The sequence below is a fragment of the Phymastichus coffea genome, unplaced genomic scaffold (assembly GCF_024137745.1).
Source record: "Phymastichus coffea isolate CEN01 unplaced genomic scaffold, Cenicafe_Pcof_1.1 PCOF00027, whole genome shotgun sequence".
NCBI lineage: Eukaryota > Metazoa > Arthropoda > Insecta > Hymenoptera > Eulophidae > Phymastichus > Phymastichus coffea.
Window position 1 is genome coordinate 960,042 of NW_026706838.1, and position 22,592 is coordinate 982,633.

General features: G+C 38.3%; 1 protein-coding gene across 1 annotated transcript in view; it reads right to left on the reverse strand.

The window, feature by feature from the left end:
• LOC131675616 (uncharacterized) overlaps positions 1 to 9,480 on the reverse strand; it is a 33,856-nt gene extending 24,376 nt beyond the window's left edge. Inside the window, exons 1-3 of the mRNA XM_058954656.1 lie at positions 8,547 to 9,480; positions 6,936 to 8,450; positions 4,661 to 6,856 (exon numbers count right to left, since the gene is read on the reverse strand). Coding sequence (XP_058810639.1) covers positions 4,661 to 6,856; positions 6,936 to 8,450; positions 8,547 to 9,480 — 4,645 coding nt within the window. The remainder of the gene's footprint in view (positions 1 to 4,660; positions 6,857 to 6,935; positions 8,451 to 8,546) is intronic.
• Positions 9,481 to 22,592: the final 13,112 nt, after the last annotated feature.

Below are 22,592 nucleotides of genomic sequence, written 5' to 3' on the forward strand. Positions count from 1 at the left end.
CGAGTCGAAAGGGAAATCGGTATTCCAAAAAGTACATTTTTAAGAATTATGAAGGTACTTAGATATCATGCATATCATATTACTCTGGTCCAAGAGCTATAGTTTGCTCATTTTCAACAGCGTATTGTATTTTGCCAATGGGCTTTACAAATGATAGAAAATGACCCAGACTTTTTTAATTTTGTTCTTTTTTCTGATGAGGCAAAATTTCAAAGTGATGGGGAATTGAATAGACATAATTGTCATTACTGGTCTGATGTTAATCCTCATTGGGTCAGAACTGTAAACCATCAAAGACGTTGGAGTATTATGGTATGGTGTGGGATTATTAATGGATATTTGATTGGCCCTTACTTTTTCCAAGAAAATGTTAATCAACACACGTATTTAACGCTAATAAGAGATGAACTACCTGTATTGATGGAAGATGTTGACTTTGAAACGCGACGGAGAATGTGGCTCCAGCAGGACGGCGCAGCACCATATTTCGCTCGAATTGTCAGGACTTTTTTGAATAACAGTACGGTAACAGATGGATTGGTCGAGGTGGTCCGGTTGAATGGCCTGCTTGCTCACCCGAGCTTACATCACCAGATTTTTACTTATGGGGATACTTAAAAAATGCCGTTTTTGCGGAAAGGCCCACCACAAGATTAGACATGATGGACAGAATTCGTCGAGCTTGCGATGCCATTCCAAGGCAAACTTTGCTAAACACCGTTCGACACTTCCAAAGGCGTTTGACTATGTGCCTGGAAGCAAATGGTCATAATTTCGAACATTTGCTTCGAGGCTAGATAAACACATAAGTGAGAGGCCAAGGGACTCACTTGAATCAAGCACCCCGAACAGTGAGAGGCGAGGGGACTCACTTTAATTAAGCACCCCGAACAGTGAGAGGCACGGGGACCCACTCAAGCACCCCAAAGGAAACAGTCCTTACTACGTCCACGTCGTTGTTTCTGGGTAGCGCTAAACGTAAGGTTGACACATTTACAACAGAAGCTTCAATGATCATGAAGTTTCCGTTAAACAAACATCATACATGGGATAGAGATGTGTGGGACTGGGGGATGTCTGGTATAACAGTTTAGCACGTGTAGGCCAAGCAACAGGGATTTTTTCATGACAAAAATAATACCTGGAAACCGAGTGTGCAATCGTGTGCAGATAAGTTGAGACATCATTGGTGTTATGTTTTGGACACGCAACTCCTGTCACCCTATTTGTTATAAACATTTTAAACGAAAAAAAGGCATTTTTTTAGTTATTTGTTAATAACTCTGCGAATAATGAAGCGATGTTAATGATATAGATACACAAAATGTACGTAGAACAATTACGAACAAAACTAGACCTCGAGCGACAAAATCGGATAATTAGGAACCGAGGAAAACCCGGAAAAGTGGCGAAATTTAACATTTATTTAAAAATTCATATCTCCGTCACTTTTTATTTTGTAGGACTGAGTCTTTGCGAAAATGTAGTGTTATTTATGTACTTCATGTGTGCCAAAAGCTGACGCTGTGAAGTAAATAGTTTTCATGTAATCGTAATTTCAGTTTTTCTAAGCGATATTTTTCATCATCTCTCCTTGCGACAGTGATTTTTTCATCTTAAATTTGAAAACGGTTTTAAAAAATGCAGATTCCACCCAACAAAACGTATTTTCTAGTTTTTCACTTAAATTTTTGCAAGTGTGTGATAAATGCCGGGAAAGTCGACTAAAAACGGCTGAGCGCACGGAAACGTTCGAGTGGTGGGGGGAGCAGCAGCCGAGGAGAGGCACACATATATAGTAATAGAGGCGCGCTGCGCCCTTTTATAATTTTTCCATCTCAATATCTCTGCAACCATAAATGTTATCTTAACAATTTTTTTTTTATTTCGGATCTACTGAACTCCGGGAAATCAATTATTTATTTAGAATTTATAAATAATCAATAAATTAATTACTTTCCGATGTTCTTCAAAATAAATGTTGTCATTATGTTTACGAAGCTGGATTTTGGTCCAGCCCCCATTCCCTTTTCTTTTCATCTATCTCTCTCCTTCTCTCTTTCTCTGTCTCTCTCTCTCTCTCTGTCTCTTTCTCTCTTCCAATGGAATACTATTTCTCCCTCTCTCTTATACTTTCTCTCTCTTTCTCGCTCTGTCTCTTTCTCTATTTCTCTCTTCATCTTTATTGTACTAAGGCTACGACCGTTGGGCATTCAAACGAGAAGAGAAAGTGACGCCACGCGCTCAGTTAACGTACAGATTTTCGAGTGGATAGACTGTGCGTCGCATCTCTGTGCAACAAATCACGATATTTCTTAAACGAAGTTATTTTTTTCACTAAATTTAACACTTTAAAATACTTAATAATTAATAAAAAGTATAAGACTTGCTCCAAAATATTGCGAACATTATGGAGCGGAGCGGAGAAGGTGATACGAAAGCATCAACGTCTGCTGGAGTGAGGTACGAATGAATTACATGATCACTCAAAAAATATAAAAAATATCTGTTTTTTGTCTTATGTCTATAAATGTTTTATTTAGACACGATGAAATAGAACCCGATGGAAGTGAGCAACAATGGGAAGATATTGACGATTGCTGTTTACTTTGCGGAAAATCTGTGGAGGCATCAAAATGCTGCGTTGTGAAAGAACGAGGCATACAAAATTTCATACAAACAAGTATAAGACGTAAAGACAACAAACATATTATATTAGATAATCTGAAAGAAATCACTGTTCATCAAACGTGTCAAAGAACGTATACGAGAGAATCGAATATTGAAATGGCATTAATAGCATTTTCGGACGCCTGTCGATCAAATCGAAAAAGGCGTTAGGATGGTCGGGATTTTGATTTTTCTGAGAACTGTTTTTTTTGTTCTAATTCATTGAACCATACGCACCTATCGTGTAAAAAAGTTATACAGCCATTGACTATTGATAATATATTAGCACAATTAGAAGTATATCCGAAAAATGAAATTAACAAGACTGTTTTGTCTTGAAAGGTTCACCTCTGAAATGCCGTAAGTGGCATTCCAGCAAATTTTTATTGAAAAGAATTAAAAGGAAATGATTTTAATTAAACAACTCAATTTCGCGTGACCTGACCCTTAAATCTACAAATGAATCAACCTTTAAGATTTTGATTCAAAACTGGTCCCTGCGGTTTGTTAATGTAGCACTGGTAACAAATAAACAACACTATTTTTGTGGGAAAAAAGCCTTTCGGCATAAAAAAACCCAATTTATTAAAATGATACAGATTGGATAAATTCGGATGAATTTGAATGTAAGGATGATAGAGTGATGCCGCACATAGTGACACGCACAAAGGTCGCAATTATTTTCGCACGGTACTATCACATGTTCACATAAATTTTACGCGTGCGCGCGCGGATGATTTTTGCACACACATTCACACACTAAATAAATGTTGCTGGTAATATCAATGGTATCACACAAAGATGATTATAGAGAGAGAAATGAAGTTAGCTTGATATCGGTGATATCATACAAAATGAAAACAAGATTGACAAGACTTATGAGATTAACTTGATATCGGTGATATCATACAAAGGCAATAGTAGACAAAGGAAAAGGTTCGTGGATTACTATCTGTAATCACCGCGTGGCAAGGGCCACTTATTTGTTTGTTATAAATAATAAACACTAGAGTTGCGCAATACGTTGTTTTGCGTCTTTGGTATTGTTAATCGTTGACGATTTTAATTATCACGATCACAAAATGAACCGGATTGCGTTGAATTTCACGGATGCAAACGAAGGTAGAAATTCGCGATCGCCCTCTACGCAAAGGCTGCTCGAGCTATACTAACCACGTGCTCGCGGTTAAATTGGCGCGAACTATCTAAAAACCGCGAAAGCATGCGCAGTTGGTGGCGCCATCTCCCGCAGTTCTCACTCAAGCTCGGCTCTCACGCTCACATGTATACACACATGTGAGACGACGGAACATACTCCCGGCCGACGCTGCGAAATAGAAGTTAGACTTAACCTATGAAGCAGATTACGCTAATAATACAACGAAGTTATAGATAAATACAGAGGATTCTTAATTCAAAAATGACTAACGCAATTACATAACGATAACATATTTACAACTTAAGCTAGTTAGCAACTAGAATCTTTGGTTACTTGCGAACGGACTAGACAAGTAGCGACAAACAATTTCCGTTGGAGAGATTGTTTGATTGATTAGGTGAATCACATATCGGGATTAAGCCAGATTGAGCAAGGATAATGTCTTTATGACAAACGCACAGCTACCCTAAATACAATAATTGCACGATAGGATTCGAAGTCTCAACTTCCCCAGGATCCAATGTACCGGATTGGATATCACGAACCAGAAGTTACCCTTCTGGCCTTCTGGCTATAGAACTCTCTGAGTTCTACCATTCTCGGACCAGGCTTCATCGCTCTTCCAGAATACGCCGTAGCTCGACTCGATTATGGCAAGCCAAAGCGCGCACATCTGGGGCGTTCCTTTTATCGATCATACCCCCTGAAGTTGTTGAGACTTTGAAAGAGGCGGATCATCTTGAACCACCGGCAACACGCAGAGTCGAGTGATATTGCGTTTATATACGCCTGAGGAAGTCTTCACAGACGCAACCCGAGCGATGCTGTCACTCCCAGGAAAGACCTCGAGGACCACTCCCAGTGGCCATTTTGCGCAATGTGAGAGATCGTCCATGAGAAGGACGATCATTCCAGGTTGGAGTGTCGAGTTGGAGGTTTGCCATTTTTGCCGAATCTGAAGTTCGTGTAAATACTCCTTATGCCATTTGTTCCAGAAGTTCTGACGGGCCTTGATCAAGAACTTGGAGGTGGAAAGACGATTATCTGGAACTGATAAAAGAGATTTTTCGGGTAAGACATTTATAGGTCTACCGATCAAAAGGTGAGCTGGAGTGACTGCTAAAGGATCATTCGGATCGGCGGAGAGAACACAAAGAGGTCGCGAGTTTAAGATCGCTTCAATTTTTATCAGAAAGGTTTCTAGTTGCTCATAAGTGAGCTGTTGATTTAGGACGCGCTTCAAATGATGTTTGAAGCTCTTAACGGCCGCTTCCCAAAGACCCCCATAATGTGGTGATAAAGGAGGGTTCAAGTGCCACTCCACACGTTTCGCAATCCTATTTTCTCCAACTTGTTTGCGGAATTCCGGGCTTTCGAACAAATCGTAGAGTTCTTGAAGTTCACGATTTGCTCCCACAAAATTGGTACCGTTGTCAGAATACATGTGACTAGGGAGACCTCGATGACATGTAAAACAATCAAAGGCATCTAAGAAACCTTGAGCGGATAAATCGAGCGCTAGTTCGATGTGAACGGCCTTTGATGCTAAGCATACGAAAACACAGCCATACACCTTGAGGAAGGACTTGTTACGATGAGCTTTCTCCTTGATGAGAAGTGGACCAAAGAAATCGACCCCTGTGCGATCAAAAGCAGGGGATTCTGAAACTCGAGGCTCCGGCAAATTTCCCATTTGCGCATGAGCTATCGGTGGTTTTTGACGAATGCAATCTACGCAACGTCGAATGACTCTTCTAACTTGATTTTTTCCATTCAAGATGAAAAATTTATTGCGAACAGCATAGAGAGTGGTTGAAATACGAGCGTGAAGATTGGAAAGGTGAGTCTGACGAATGATCAAGTCTGTAATATGATGGTTCTGAGGCAAAAGAATCGGATGCCTTTGATTGTATGGAAGCTGAGACTTGTTCAAACGTCCACCCACACGGATAACCTTATCGTCTCCTATGAAGGGAGCCAAGTTATCGAAACTAGTTCCCCGTTTGAAGGAATTAGAAGTTTGAGACAATTTACGAAGCTCATTGGGAAACCTTTCTTGTTGCATCGACTTAACGACGCTAATTTCGGAAGCCATGACTTCCGAAGAAAGAAGGGGACGAACTAACTGAAGAATTTTCTTCATCCTGATTGAAGATTCTTCTACGTCGGGAAACAATTGAGTTGTCTTACCTTGATCACGAGACCTTTGTCTCCATCGAAGAACATATGCTATTACTCTAGTCAATCGACCGTAGACGGAGAAACGTGAATAGATTTCGCTGAATGATGAATTTGGTGTTGTCAACAGACACACTCCTTTCTTAAGACCAGGAAGCTCTTTAGGAGAAGTTTCAACGGATTTGGGCCATTCTTGTGAAGGCAGGGAAAGCCAAGATGGTCCTGAAGTCCAAAGTGAGTTATCTAGAAAGTCGGCTGGTAGTTGTCCTCTAGAAAGGGCGTCTGCAGGGTTGTCCTCTGAACGGACGTGTCTCCAGGAAACTTGTTCACCTAACGTTTGAATATCAGCAACCTTGTTGGATTCGAAAACTCTGAGGAGATGAGGAGCCCTTTTCAACCACGCGAGAACAATAGTGGAATCAGACCAGAATATTGTTTGATCAATTGGAAAATCGAATTGAGACTTAGCATCGACGTAAAGTTTTTTGAGAACCGAAGCAGCGCACAATTCCAATCGAGGGATTGTCACGCCGCTCAAGGGAGCGACTCGAGATTTACTACAAACTAAGCGAATTATCACGTTGTTTGAGGAGTCTACAGATTTCAAGAACAAGCAGGCACCATAACCGTAGTTGCAGGCATCACAGAAGCCATGAAGTTCAATCCTAGTTGGATTTGGAATTAAAAATTGACGAGGAAACGAGACCTGTTTCAGAGATGATGATTGAAGAACGAAGGATTTCCATTTGGTATGGATATCTTGAGGAAGCAATTCGTCCCAGCCAACCTTGGCCTTCCAGCAATCCTGAATCAAGGTTTTGGCTAACAATACGACTGGTCCTAATAAACCTAAAGGGTCAAATATCTTTGAGATTTCAGACAAAAGCTGTCTTTTGGTTGAAGTAGCTTGAAGATCGATACAACTCACAGAATATTGCAGGATGTCCCTTTGAGAATCCCACACGACACCCAAAGTTTTCTGAATGGGATCTTCTCTGACAACAGTCAAGATCGAACACCTTCTTGTCAATGGTATTCATAGCAGATAGATGCTTTGAAGCCCATTTTAGAATGATGAAACCTCCTCTACGCAACAAAGCTATCATTTCATCACGAATTACCAAAAGTTCTTCAAGAGTATTTGAACCAGAAATAAAGTCGTCTACATAAAAGTCACGAAAGAGTAATTTACTAGCTCTTGGAAAATCTCTGGCCTCGTCACGAGCAAGTTGTTGAATGGTGCGAATTGCAAGGAATGGAGCTGCAGCTACCCCAAAGGTAACTGTATTGAGTTGGAAGGTCTTGACCTCTCCTTCATGATACCAGAGAATCCTTTGGTATTTTCGATCATCGGGATGAATTAAAATCTGACGATACATCTTTTCGATGTCGGCAGTGATCGCAAAGGAGTGAGTACGAAAACGAAGAACTTGTTCGAAAATAGTGTTTTGTATAGTTGGGCCTACCATGAGCGTATCATTGAGAGAAATGCCCGTAGAAGTTTTAGAAGAGGCGTCGAAAACAACTCTAACTTTAGTAGTCTCACTAGATTCCTTTACGACTGCATGATGGGGTAGAAAATAACCATCTTGGTTATCCTCACAAAGAGTCATGTGACCCAGAGAAATATACTCATCCATCACCTTGGAATACTCAACCTTCAGTGACGGATTCTTAGCAAATTTTGCTTGGAGGGAATCGAAACGTTTGAGAGCTTGAGACTTAGAATTACCTAAATCAAATTTGGAGTCTCTGAATGGAAGACGAACGATATAACGACCAGAAGAATCACGTTGGGTGTGAGCAATGTAATGTTGTTCACATGCAACCTCATCACGAGATTTATTGGGCTCATGATCAAGATCTTCGATCAGCCAAAAACGTTCGATGAGCTTATCTAACTTAACCATGTGACAAGACGCAGAACTATAAGATGACTGGTCAATGCTCCCACCAGCTACAATCCATCCTAAACTTGTCTTTTGCAAAATGATCTCGGAATTTTCCCGTTGGAGTTTAATCTGACCAACGGCTAAAACTGATAAGGTGACACCGGATGATAGCAAAACATCAATGGACTTAGGTAAATAAAACTGAGGATCTGCTAGTTTTATGTTTTTGGGGATGTCGAAGAACTCACGTGGAAAAACGTCGTTAGGCACAGCTTCGGCAATCTTTGGAACTATTAAAAGTTGAATTTGTTGAATATGGTCGTTATATTTAGAGTGGATACTAGCTTGAATGTACCTTTGTGAAACAGTGCATAAACCATCAACTGCTCCAATGCTGACTGAACAGAGAAACTCAGACAAACGCAAAGATTTTGCAAAATTTTCGGTAATTAAATTTACAGTTGAACAAGAATCTAATAAAGCGCGTGCCACGACAAGATTACCACGATTGTTTTTGACCTTGACCACAGCTGTAGTCATCAATTGTGACTCTGAAGGAAAAACCACTGAAGCAAGTGTGCGTTGAACTAGTCAACTCGAAGTATCGGTGGGAGTGGAGGATTTATTTCCATTTGGTTTGGACATACTAGTATTATGGAGAAGGGTGTGGTGCCTCTTGCCGCACTCTTTACAAGTTTTCGTGCTACCGCACGGGAATTTATGGGCCCAGAGACAATTGAAACAAAGCTTGTTATTCTTTGCGTAATCCCAGCGTAATTGAACGTCGAGAGATTTGAAAGATTCGCATTTGAAAAGTTGGTGCGAACCTTTACATTTGGGACACACCAGAGGAGTCCGAGCCGTTGGTGTTGACGAAGTCGACGGCTGAGAGAGCGTGGTGGCGAAAGAGGTGGCAGTGGTTTTGGAGCTCTTTGAAGCTCGTTGAGGATTAGAAGCAGCGGGACGCTTTTTCGAGTTAGATTGATAATCATTGGATTCATCAAAGGCTTCTTGCTTGAAAATGGCTCTCTGGATGAATTTGAACAAAGAGTCCAACGATGGTAACTCATTGACATCTAACTTGTCGTTCCAACGACCATAAAGATAAGGAGGGAGGCGTCTTTCAATACAACGAACCACCAGATCCTCGCCATAATTTACATCGAGGCGTTTGAGGACGTTAATATGTTGCCGAGCCGAATCGTACAATTCAGAAAGAGTGACCTCCTTTTGGTCCTTGTGCTTTCCGACCCTTGGAAGATCAAGCACGGCATTCAGATGCCGAGTGGCTACGATACGCTTGTGATCGTAAAAATCGAGGAGAGCTCGCCACGCATTGAGATAATCTTCCGCATTCATCTCATACTCATCGATCTTAGTGCGGGCGCTGCCTATCACGCTCGTGAATAGGTAATGAACCTTAGCATCATTGGAGAGTGCATTTTGATTGTGAACAAGAGCGGTAAATTGGCTCTTGAAAGAAGCCCACTTCGCGCGAGAACCGTCAAACTTTTCGAGATCAATCTCTGGAAGTTTCGCTCGTAATTTTTGTTCGCTTACAGTGATATTTGTGGCAGTCATAGTAGAATTAGCTAACGGGTTGGGTAACGGTCGTGGTTGGTGAGCGTCGTTGTACAGTTTGGTTAAAATAGTAGCAGTGTCATAGTATCGAGTGGTCAGATTGTCAAATGAGGTTATGAGTTCATTTTCTGGGTCAATGTTAATCAGTTCGTCGATGAGATTCACCAGTTCGGTTTTTTTGTCATCAAGTCAGTGAGTCGTAGATTGGCGTTAATAGCATCTGGGTCAACAGTAACGTAAGCCGCTAGAGCATTCACTCCCCTTTCAAAGGTTTGGTATTTCGCTGCGGAGAATTTCGCTCTAGCGATTTGAGCTGCGGCTGGAGCCATGACGAGAGATTTTTAATTTATTTTAATGGCCGAAAGAAATAAATTACCGTCTCGAAAAACAACGACTTATCGACAGGCGAACACGAGATTTAAGTAATTAACGAATAAATGAATTTCAGAAGGCGCGTTGATTCTTAGAAACTATGATTAAGTTAAAGGAATGGAATGATTCAAATACATAGAAGATAAAAAAAAAGAGGGAGTGAACAAGAGTCTTATCTTAATTGGGATCCTGTCCCTCGATGCAGAGACCACTGGGCGGCGAGGCTTCCTTGGATGGGAGTGACAGCTGGACGTTGATAAGATGATTGCGTCCTTATTCAACGTAATCGGCGAGTAGTTGACAGTGTTCAGAGCTGGCGTATTCGCCAGTTTTTTAGTCCAATAAAACACAGCACGAACCGCACAGTTACGCAATGTTCGGTACGCATGCGCGTGTCAACTTATGTGTGGATGACATCACTTCCTAACAAAGGATGAGGTTATGTTCGACCTCACAGGAGGCACCATGTTTTGTCTTGAAAGGTTCACCTCTGAAATGCCGTAAGTGGCATTCCAGCAAATTTTTATTGAAAAGAATTAAAAGGAAATGATTTTAATTAAACAACTCAATTTCGCGTGACCTGACCCTTAAATCTACAAATGAATCAACCTTTAAGATTTTGATTCAAAACTGGTCCCTGCGGTTTGTTAATGTAGCACTGGTAACAAATAAACAACACTATTTTTGTGGGAAAAAAGCCTTTCGGCATAAAAAAACCCAATTTATTAAAATGATACAGATTGGATAAATTCGGATGAATTTGAATGTAAGGATGATAGAGTGATGCCGCACATAGTGACACGCACAAAGGTCGCAATTATTTTCGCACGGTACTATCACGTGTTCACATAAATTTTACGCGTGCGCGCGCGGATGATTTTTGCACACACATTCACACACTAAATAAATGTTGCTGGTAATATCAATGGTATCACACAAAGATGATTATAGAGAGAGAAATGAAGTTAGCTTGATATCGGTGATAACATACAAAATGAAAACAAGATTGACAAGACTTATGAGATTAGCTTGATATCGGTGATATCATACAAAGGCAATAGTAGACAAAGGAAAAGGTTCGTGGATTACTATCTGTAATCACCGCGTGGCAAGGGCCACTTATTTGTTTGTTATAAATAATAAACACTAGAGTTGCGCAATACGTTGTTTTGCGTCTTTGGTATTGTTAATCGTTGACGATTTTAATTATCACGATCACAAAATGAACCGGATTGCGTTGAATTTCACGGATGCAAACGAAGGTAGAAATTCGCGATCGCCCTCTACGCAAAGGCTGCTCGAGCTATACTAACCACGTGCTCGCGGTTAAATTGGCGCGAACTATCTAAAAACCGCGAAAGCATGCGCAGTTGGTGGCGCCATCTCCCGCAGTTCTCACTCAAGCTTGGCTCTCACGCTCACATATATACACACATGTGAGACGACGGAACAAAGACTATTTATTCGCGTTTACAACTTTTAAAACATAAAGACGATAATTACTATTCTGTTAGTACTGTAGCTTATCATGCCAGATGTTTGAGTAGTTTTTATTTGTACAAACCGAATAACGTAAAAGGAAAACCGATTAGTAATAAGATGTCTGATTTATTATCTTTTATAATTAATTACATTTTAGAAAACAGCGATGAGTGTCAATTTTCATTGAAAGAAATTTTAAATAAATACATAGAGATAAATAAGCAAACTGAACTACCTAGACTCGATAGAATCGAACAGCTTTTGATAAACCACTTTGGAAACGAAATAGTAACTTATGCAACTGGTAACGATAGGTTTATTTGTTTTAAACGAACGTTAGGAACATATCTTGAAGATACCTGGTATACTAAACGCAAAAATAATGAGAAAGAAGAAAAACTGAGATTAATAGAAATGGCCGCTCACATAATATTGCAAGATATACGAGCAATGAATTACAATTTAAATAGTTACAACTCTCCTTCCGAATTTTTAAATAATGTGAAAGACGATGTTTCAGAAACTTTAAAATTATTTCTGAATATTTTAATAAAAACGCATAAGAAAACTCCTAAAAATGGTTCTTGGATTAAATTGGAAAATAAAATTACTACCGCAGCTCATATTTTATTATCTTCGGTTAGACCGCGATCGTTTTTTTCTCCAATTTTATTAGGGCTTTCGTGCATGATGCACACAAAATTTGCAGCACGAGGACTTATCGATTGTTTGAATGATTTAGGTTTGTGTGCTTCCTATTCCGAAACCATTCGCTTTGAAAATTCAGTTGTTAACGACCCGGAAGTTTTTACAATTATTTCTGACTCGTATTTACAGTTTGTATACGACAATGCCGATCATAATACTGCCACGATTGATGGAAAAAACACATTTCATTGCATGGGTGGTATAATGAGCGTAACACCGAGGTCCTATGTAGCCCTTAGCAGTTCTGTTCCTCGTTTAAAAGGAACCTTATGTAAATCCGACACGGACGTTAGCACGTTCGGTTTCCTTCCACTGAGTGATTTTAAAAATGACAAACTTTTTAAATTAGATTCCGTAATAGTTCGTGACTGGAAAGAAATAAATAGTACTGATTTCTCAATTAAAATCGAACCGATAGATTTATTGTACTTTTTCGGAAAGCATACCGCAGCAAAGGCTACTCCTAATTGGCACGGGTTTATGAATAAATTCCATACATTTAATACCGATTATTGTACGTCAAGAATTATCGCTTTGCCATTTATTAATGCACCGCCAAGTAATCATAGAACTATATTAATTGCTTTGATTGACGCTAGAGTAAGAGCAAATAAAAATGATCAAAAGCACTGTTTCATTACATTCGATTTACCACTTTTTATGAAAGCAAATGAAATAGTTAATTCCATTAACCCTAGTAATGATCCTCATAATTTGCGCTCAATTATTGTACGTTTAGGAGGTTTCCGTTTATTAATGTCGTTCAACGGGGCTATTGGTAATATTATGGCTAGCAGCGGTCTGAAAGAGGCTTTTTGCACAGTTTATGCAGATTTATCAGCTGATAAAGCTTTAGCGGGTCATGCTTTTTCGCGATCTGTGAGAGGTCACCTTCTGGTACAAGCTGCCCTTGCCAATATTATTCTTAAAAAAATTGATTTTAGTGAAGATGAAATTGTTTATTTGAATAAAGGTTTAAAAAAAGTTGGAGAAAAAAATTTTGAAGATTATTTGTCTGATCCTTTAATTACTCAAGTAAAAGAAAAGTTTTTAGCCATTACACAAAAATTAGAATCAAATGGCCCTACAAGTCAACTTTGGCTACAATATTTCAAATTGATTTGCTTACTCTTGAGATTTATTGATGCAGAAAGATCTGGAAATTTCAATTTGCATTTAGAAACAGTGCTTTTAATGATTCCCATTTTTTTTTCTTCCGGTCACCATTTATACGCAAAAGCTTCTCTTTTATACCTTCAAAATATGATGAAGTTACAACAAGAAATGGATATCGTAGAATACGATAAATTTTGTAGGCGTGGTTTCTTTACTATCAGGCGTTCAAATCGATTTTGGTCCGGGATCTGGTCTGATATGACAATTGAACAGGTTCTAATGCGAGCAATGAAATGTACTGGTGGTTTGACACATGGTCGCGGATTGACCGAAAACGTAATCGCGACGTGGATTTTATCTAGAGCAGCTGTTTTAGAAGTCGGTAACGCTATGGAATTATTTTGCAACTTGAAATTTAGTTCGTCCGAACAACACGTAGACAACCGCGTATCTCGTATAATTAAAGATGCAGACGATTTATCAAAAATGCAAGAATTTTTCGCCACATACGATCCGTTTCCCGTAACAGATAATATTTTTGGAATTTATTCTGGTGTAGTAGGTGATTTAGCGACTGTAAACTGTCACAAAGCATACGAAATAGGTAAAATTTTAATGGAAAATACTTCAGGAAAAAAATTTACAGACGTTAAGTATAAAAGAAGTAATAAAGTTGTACATTTGGCGGCCGCGAATTCCGTGATGAAAAACGCAGCAGACGAGGAGGTTTATATGTCGCCACTGCTTATATTTCATGTTTATATGAATTATCTCCAATACCATTATCTCTTTTCGATGAAAACGGTATGCGCAAAACGAAAAAATCAGCTTTCTTTTCAAATTTTACTTTCACGAATAAAATCAAAGAGTCAAATATTATACATGTGGTTGATGGCGGATTCTTTTTACATAAAGTCGTATGGCAAAGCAATTTAAAAATAGAAGAAATAATAAATAAATATGTTTCATATGCGACAAAGCATTACCGTATGAATAGTAACTTCATTTTTGACGGTTACCCCGAGGACGAGACATTATCAACGAAGTCCGTTGAGCGATCACGTAGAAAATTAAAAAATATTAGTCGAGAAATAGTTTTTGATAAAAATACTAAAATTACTGTGAATCAAGCTCAATTTTTAAATAATGAGAGAAACAAAAGTAGGCTGATAAATATGATTTGTGCTGCACTTAATAAATCTGGATTTCAAACAGAAATTGCTCCTGAAGACGCTGATAGGCTTATAGTTTCTAATGCAATCGAAAATGCTCGCTTAAATCCCAACGCGACGATAATTATTGTAGGTCAAGATACAGATTTACTCGTAATTTTATCGCAACTGGCAGAAAACATTAGTAATATTTATTTTTGTAGAGATTGTAAAGATCCAAATTCACCAAATGAGTTTTATAACTGTGATAGTTTTAAATATCCACAATTAAAAAAAATAGTTGCTTTTTTGCACGCATTTTGCGGCTGTGATACCACATCATGTTTTTATAAAATGGGTAAAAATAAATTAATAGAATCTTTTCCGCATGATAAATTAGTAGAATTAGCTGACATTTTTTACAACCCAAATGCCAGTTGCGAAGATATAGCCGAAAATGCTTTCAAGCTCATTCGCGGAATGTATAGCAACAAAGCGGAGAAACATTTGATAGAAAAGTGTACCACCTTTTCTTTAAATGATTTGCGCTATTTACATTTTAATAAAGTGAAAGTAAAAACCATATTCGCTTTAGAAACGTTACCACCAACCGAAGAAGCTGCGAAACAACATGCTTTCCGTGTTTTTTATCAACTTCAGCTTTGGCTTGGCAATGAAAATCTACAAGCAACAGATTGGGGTTGGCAAATCAAAAATAATCACTTGGTGCCTATAGGAAGTAAAGACCCATGTATTCCTAAAATATTACTCGACCAAATTTCATGTTCATGTAGCAAAAAAGGATGTGTTGATGGTTCTTGCACTTGTAAAAAACACGGTTTGCCATGTTCGAATCTCTGCGATAATTGTCGGGAAGATTCATGTTTTAATTTAGATGCGAGTAACATTTAGTGCCTGAGTCTGATGATGATTTAATTAATGAAGATGAACTTAGTGATTTGGAACTAGATGATATACTACTGTGGGCAAAAAGTAAGGTGAATTTTCAATTTAAACTTCGCGGGCTTAACATTTTGGGCTAGTTCTTTTTTTCTTGAGTTGGTAGGACTGCGAATGACATCTGGGACAAATTTCATGTCAATGTCATCATCAGTAATATATTTACGCTTGTGTTTACCAAACGACCAAGAGTGCATGTTTCGATTTTTACAATGTCTGATTTAATTGAGCAAAGAAGTGCCATCAAATTTTGTTTGCGGAATGAAATTTCGGCTGCGGAAACGTTGAGGATGTTGCGAAAGGCCTTTGGTGATTCTACCATGTCGCAGAAAAATGTTTATAAGTGGTACAAAGACTTCAAAGAGGGTCGAGAACGTGTTGATGACTTGGAGCGCTCCGGACGACCATCGACGTCAACAGATGACCAACACGTCAATAAAGTGAAGGAATTAGTGCTCGAAAATCGTCGGTTGACTGTTAGAGACCTTACTGATATGATCGGAATATCAGAAGGATCTGTGAAAACAATTTTGAAAGACCATTTGGGCCTACGAAAAGTCAAATCTCGTTTGGTACCGAAAACGCTCAATTTCTTGCAAAAAAGTCGCCGCGTTGATGTGTGTGAAACAATGCTTTCTGACTATCAGGACAAGCTCAAATGCATGATTACGGGAGATGAGACTTGGATTTATGCTTACGACCCTGAAACAACCGACCAATCAAGCGAATATCGTGCTTAAGGCGAGGCCAGACCGAAAAGAGCACATCAAAGTCGTTCAAAAATCAAGGTCATGATGACAGTTTTCTTCGATTTTCGTGGTGTGGTGCACTATGAATTCCTTCCACCCGGCCAAACTGTTAATAAGGAATATTATTTGAGCGTTATGCGTCGTTTGCGTGAAGCAATTCGTCTAAAAAGACCAGAATTATGGGCCAACAACTCTTGGTTTTTACATCACGATAATGCACCATCTCACACTGCACTCGTTCTTCGTGACCATTTCGCCAAAAATTCGACGCATATCGTTCCGCAACCACCGTATTCGCCTGATTTGGCTCCGTGTGACTTCTGGCTATTCCCAAAACTCAAGAGACCACTCCGGGGAACGCGTTTCGAGTCGATTGAGGAGATAAGAGCTGAATCGAAGAAGGCGCTGATGGCTATACCGGAAAGGGACTATTTGGCATGTTTCGAGGATTGGAAAAAACGTTGGCATAAGTGTATTTTATCGGGAGGGGATTACTTCGAAGGGGATGACATTGATGTAGAAGAATAAATAAAGATTTTTCATTTTATAAACAAATTCACCTTACTTTTTGCCCACAGTAGTATCTGAAATTATTGACGAAATAGAATTAGATCATTTACCGCCTGCGAACAAGAGAAAAAATATGTAAATATTTATGTATAATAGATGTAAATATCGGTAGATATATGTGTGTATATGTAAATATTTTTGTGATCTATGTGGATATGTATATAAATGAACGTAAATATATGTACAAATTTATGTAAATTTGTATATTAATATATGTAAATACACTCGGCAACAAGATTATCGCAACAAAGAGTTTTCATCGAAAAATTGCCATTTTTCAAATGTTCGTAACTCGGTCAATTTTTATCGTATTGAAATAATTTTTTTTGTTTTGTAGGGAATTATGTGTACTTTAAGAAACAAATGATATCTACCATCTGCAAGATAATGAAAAATCTTTGTTGCGATAATTTTGTTGCCGAGTGTATGTATATAAATATATGTAAATATGTATATAAATAAATGTAAATTTCTGTAAACAACGCTTCTGCATATTTTCACAATCATTTATTTCTTTACCAATAAAATTAAGTTAAATTTTTTTTTAATTTCAACAATTTATGCTTAGCCTTTTATTATTTACGAATTCTAAATATATATTTGATTTCCCGGATTTCAGTAGATCCGAAATTAAAAAAAAATTGTTAAGATAACATTTATGGTTGCAGAGATATTGAGATGGAAAAATTATAAAAGGGCGCAGCGCGCCTCTATTACTATATATGTGTGCCTCTCCTCGGCTGCTGCTCCCCCCACCACTCGAACGTTTCCGTGCGCTCAGCCGTTTTTAGTCGACTTTCCCGGCATTTATCACACACTTGCAAAAATTTAAGTGAAAAACTAGAATATACGTTTTGTTGGGTGGAATCTGCATTTTTTAAAACCGTTTTCAAATTTAAGATGAAAAAATCACTGTCGCAAGGAGAGATGATGAAAAATATCGCTTAGAAAAACTGAAATTACGATTACATGAAACTATTTACTTCACAGCGTCAGCTTTTGGCACACATGAAGTACATAAATAACACTACATTTTCGCAAAGACTCAGTCCTACAAAATAAAAAGTGACGGAGATATGAATTTTTAAATAAATGTTAAATTTCGCCACTTTTCCGGGTTTTCCTCGGTTCCTAATTATCCGATTTTGTCGCTCGAGGTCTAGTTTTGTTCGTAATTGTTTTACCTACATTTTGTGTACCTATATCATTAACATCGCTACATTATTCGCAGAGTTATTAACAAAAAACTAAAAAAAATGCCTTTTTTTCGTTTAAAATGTTTATAACAAATAGGGTGACAGGAGTTGCGTGTCCAAAACATAACACCAATGATGTCTCAACTTATCTGCACACGATTGCACACTCGGTTTCCAGGTAGTATTTTTGTCACGAAATCACTCTTTTCAAGTCCTGTTGCTTGGCCTAGTGAGGCTATGAAGAGAATGGGGTTCGGATGTGCAAGTTCGATTTTTGTTTACTAGCATGTGAAAGTTTTGGGTGTATGGGTTTCCGTTTTAAATCAACGATCAATTTGAACCACTTAAGCCTGTGACTCGTGGAAAAACGACTTAAAATGGATTTTTCGGAGTTTGACATTGATTTGACCTTGAAATGACCGTGAATAAAATGTCTCAATATGGTTTTGAACGTGAAATTTTCCGCTCTTTCCGAATCCGGGGTCAAAAATAGGTGTTCCTATTCAAAAAAACCACTTGACCTTGAAATAACCTTGAAGGTCAAGTTCAAGGTCAAATTTGATAGAACCATTGTTTGGCCCCTTTCGTCCCCTACAACTTTTGTCTGAACCATTTTTTCCTATCTGTCTTGGAATTCGAAAAATCCAGGTGTAGCGATTAAAATGGGTCACCCTGTATAATGAAATTGTTGAGATCCGAAAATTTTTCTCATTTCAATAATTAATAGATAATTAAGGCTTTCTGTAGCCTATGATCGAGTTCTCATTCTGAAAATCATTTTAGTTAGAAAATACAGAAAATACTAAGAGAATATCCGTAATATTAAATAAGTTTTAATCAATTTTATGTTTCGTGTTTTTATCTTCAGCCGGCAACACGTGGTCGGGAGTGTGTGTGTGCGTGCGCTCTCTTTTCCTCGTCGTGCGCTCCGTTTTTCACTCATCCGTCAGATCGCGTTCTTCGACTTGTTGCGTCGTTTTCTCGGATACGGGTAGGCGGATATGAAAATAAATTAGTGTCCGAATTAGGGCGCGCGTCGGTCATAATTATCCAGCTGGTTACGAAAGTAACGTAGTGCAACACTCACAGGCAAAGTCTTGTAATGCGCCGCATTACATGATTCAATGCAAACGTATTTACGTAAAATTAAACTTTAAGAACATGAATTCACACAATTCCTTAAAAAATAAGAACTACAGTCCTACATTCACAATTTCATTACCGTACAATAAATCATATTTTAATTCTTGTAAATCTGCTTTAAAAAAATATAACATACGTGTAGTTTTGCTTATGAGTATAAAATTGAATAATATTGTTAAAGTAGGCAGGGATCATAATGACAAATGGTCTAAGACTTTTACTATATATAAATTTTTATGCAATCAGTGCTCGGCTATTTATAATAGGATAAACAAACAGAAAATTAAAACAAAGACTTAGTGAACATAAAAAATACTTCTATAGAAAAATTGTTGACAATGCCAAAGCACCTTCTTGATAATCCGACACATAGTTTCGATTTTAATAATGTTAGAATTTTAGACAAGAAATTAACAAGAAAAAAAGAATTATTTTTAAAATGAAATGAATAATGATATGAAATTAATGCACATAATAATACTATTAATAGACAAGAGGATACTCAATTTCTTAGTGAACAATACAGTAGCATTTTTTAATTTCTTAAATAGCTTAAATTTCTTAATAGCTTAATACGAGGTGTGGCTATTAAATAACGAGACTGGTGATATAAAACATTTTATTTTGATATTATGTATATTTATTTATTATCACCTTCAATATATACCCCTCCTCTATCCCTACATCGCTCCATGCGAATCTTCCATTGTTCGAAACAGTGCAGAAAGTCTTTTTCTGTTAGTTCCTTCAGGACGCGCGCCGCTTTTTCTTTCACAGCTTCAACAGACTCAAATCTTGTTCCTTTTAATGCAGATTTCACCTTAGGAAAGAGATAGAAGTCGCACGGTGCAAGATCCGGCGAATAAGGTGGATGGTCTAACACTGGGATGTTGTACTTGGCTAGAAACTTCTTGACGGACAGTGCGGAATGAGCTGGCGCATTGTCTTGATGAAGAAGCCATGACTTCTCCTTCCACAGTTTGGGTCGTTTTTTTCTTATTCTTTCACGGAGTTCAGTAAGAACGTGAAGGTAATAATGTTGGTTAACTGTTTCACCTTCAGGAACCCAGTGAAGGTATATAATTCCATGAATATCGAAAAAAACAATCATCATTGCTTTGAATTTTGATTTGCTCATTTTCGCTTTTTTGGCTCTTGGCGAAGTTGGACTCTTCCAGTGCATGGATTGGCGCTTTGTTTCAGGATCATAGGTAAAAAACCAAGATTCGTCACACGTTATTACCTTTTCTAATAAGTCTGAGTCTTTTTCAATCGCATTCAAAGTGTCAATACAAATATTTTTGCGAGCTTCTAGTTGTTCAAACGTGAGGATTTTAGGCACCAGTTTTGCACACACTTTTCTCATGTTAAAATTTTCAGGTAAAATTTGCCGCACACATTCTTTGTCAATTCCTATAGATTCAGCAATCGCACGAATACTTAGCCGACGGTCAGATCGAACAAGATTACCGACTTTTTCGATATTTTCATCCGTTTTTGACGTGGAAGGGCGACCCGAACGTGAATCATCTTCAACACCTTCTCGGCCATCTTGAAAACGCTTAAACCACTCAAAAACACGTGGACGCGACAAACATTCATTGCCATACACTTGTTTCAATAAATTATAAGTTTCAGTTGCAGTTTTTCCAAGTTTCATGTGAAATTTCACAACAATCCGTTGCTCTATTTTTACGTCGATCATTTTTTCGGCAAAACAAAAAAACAGCTCGTATAGAAACGAAAGCCACGGCTACACTGGTTTGTCTACAGACACGGTAGACATCGCATTCGAAAGAGTAGGCTTCAGGCTAAACAGCTGACAGTCATTAACCTTTGGCGCATGCGTACTTTTTCTGTAGCAGCGCTAGTCTCGTTACTTAATAGCCACACCTCGTATACTTGTTTCTAATTCCATTGGTCTTTTCAATACATTGCTTCTCTTATAAATTGGTCTCTATATCTTTGTTTTATAACGAGTGTGAATGATACTCGTTATGTCTCTCTCTCCCATATTCAAATTTATTAATATAAGCCGAACGTATATTATATGTCATTTTAATTTCAGTACGCTGAAGCAAGGTAGGTAACAGAGAGAGAGAGAGAGAGAGAGAGAGTAGGACGGAGAGAGAGAGACGGTTCGACTATCGAACGCGCGTACCGCGAAGAGGGCGCTTGATTCTCTTGGCGCGGCAGATTCGGCTATCGTTCTTTAACGCGTACGCACGTGTTTCACTATTAACACGTTACTCGCGCTTTGAGTCTGCGAATCCTGGACAGTGTGATTTAGAGTGTGCCGTGTGAGAGTTTTTCTGCTGAATGATCGTGAGAGTGTGAAGTGTGTAAGTGACGGCCTCCTGCCATCGGTGCCAGCCTATTCGGGCTTATTATTTAATTACAGTTTGTAACTAGAGCGCCTATTGCGAGCCGACCTTCAAGGGGCAGCGACTTGTAAGTACTGCTGCGTACCTCACTCTCTCTCCCAATTCAGCTTCTTTCTTTCTCTCTCTCCTGTTTGCTTCGCCTCTCTTGTGTTATTTTTGCTAACATTTATCCGTCATTCTCATAAATAACACGCTTATTTCTTAACGCGTCCGTTTTATTCCGTCCTTCCGCCTATCTCCTCAACCTTTTAATCTCGCATTTAGGCGTGCGAGACTTACGACGCGACCTGGCATTAGAGCCACGACGCCCCGACAACACCTGACGAGCCGAGCTATTTCTGCCTAACCAAGCCCGGATTCTTTACTTGCGTTATCCGCATATCCTCATATACTAATTTTTATGTCAACGAGATTGTTCTCCGTTACAGAATTTGGCGCACAAAGTTTAAGAGGACGTAAGCCATCGTCGAGGCATAGACTCACCGGTTAGACTACAAGTGTCGAATAACACTTAATCTTCGCTTAAGCGTCGGATGAAAATTTGATTTCGAGCGGATTCCAGGAAACGAGCGCGCGTCGATGCCAGTATTTACTTCGCGAACTCAAGTGCGCGCGCGAAGTAAATAAAGGACAAATTTCACAGCTTCTCAATTCAGCATTACAGCGAACTAATATAATAGACGAAACGCTATTTATTTCCGCCAATCTTTTTCTTTATTAAAATGTTGAAGACGAATGAAGGCACGTATATGTATATACATGTATTAATATATACATATATTCATACTATTTAGTGCGTATAGGTCAGCGCAAAGTGTTTGTTTTGTTTTAGATATATTTAAGGCCTAGCTCTCGCTAAAGTCGATGGGTAAACAAAACAAGTATTGCGATAAAACCAAAAGTTTTTCGCTGTTTACATCCCGTATAAACGATGTAACTATTTGTTATCGTGCGCAAAACATTGTTATTGTTTCCTTTCTCTTTCTTTCGCTTCTTCTCTCGCATGCTCGAATTCTATCGCATTCGTATTATTTAATATATATCTATATTATATAATATCACGAAAATCTTTTGTTTATTTTGTTGCTATTTTGTCTCGAATATTGTAATAAAACGCGATAATTCGTCATACACCTAAGTAATCTTACTTACTTCTTCCGTTTATTTTGAATTACATTCAGCATTTAATACTTAATTTCGCGCGTAAAGTTTCATTATTATTATAAAAATAATTTTATTTGATTATTAAAATGACAACTAGTGTAGGCGATTTTGACAAAT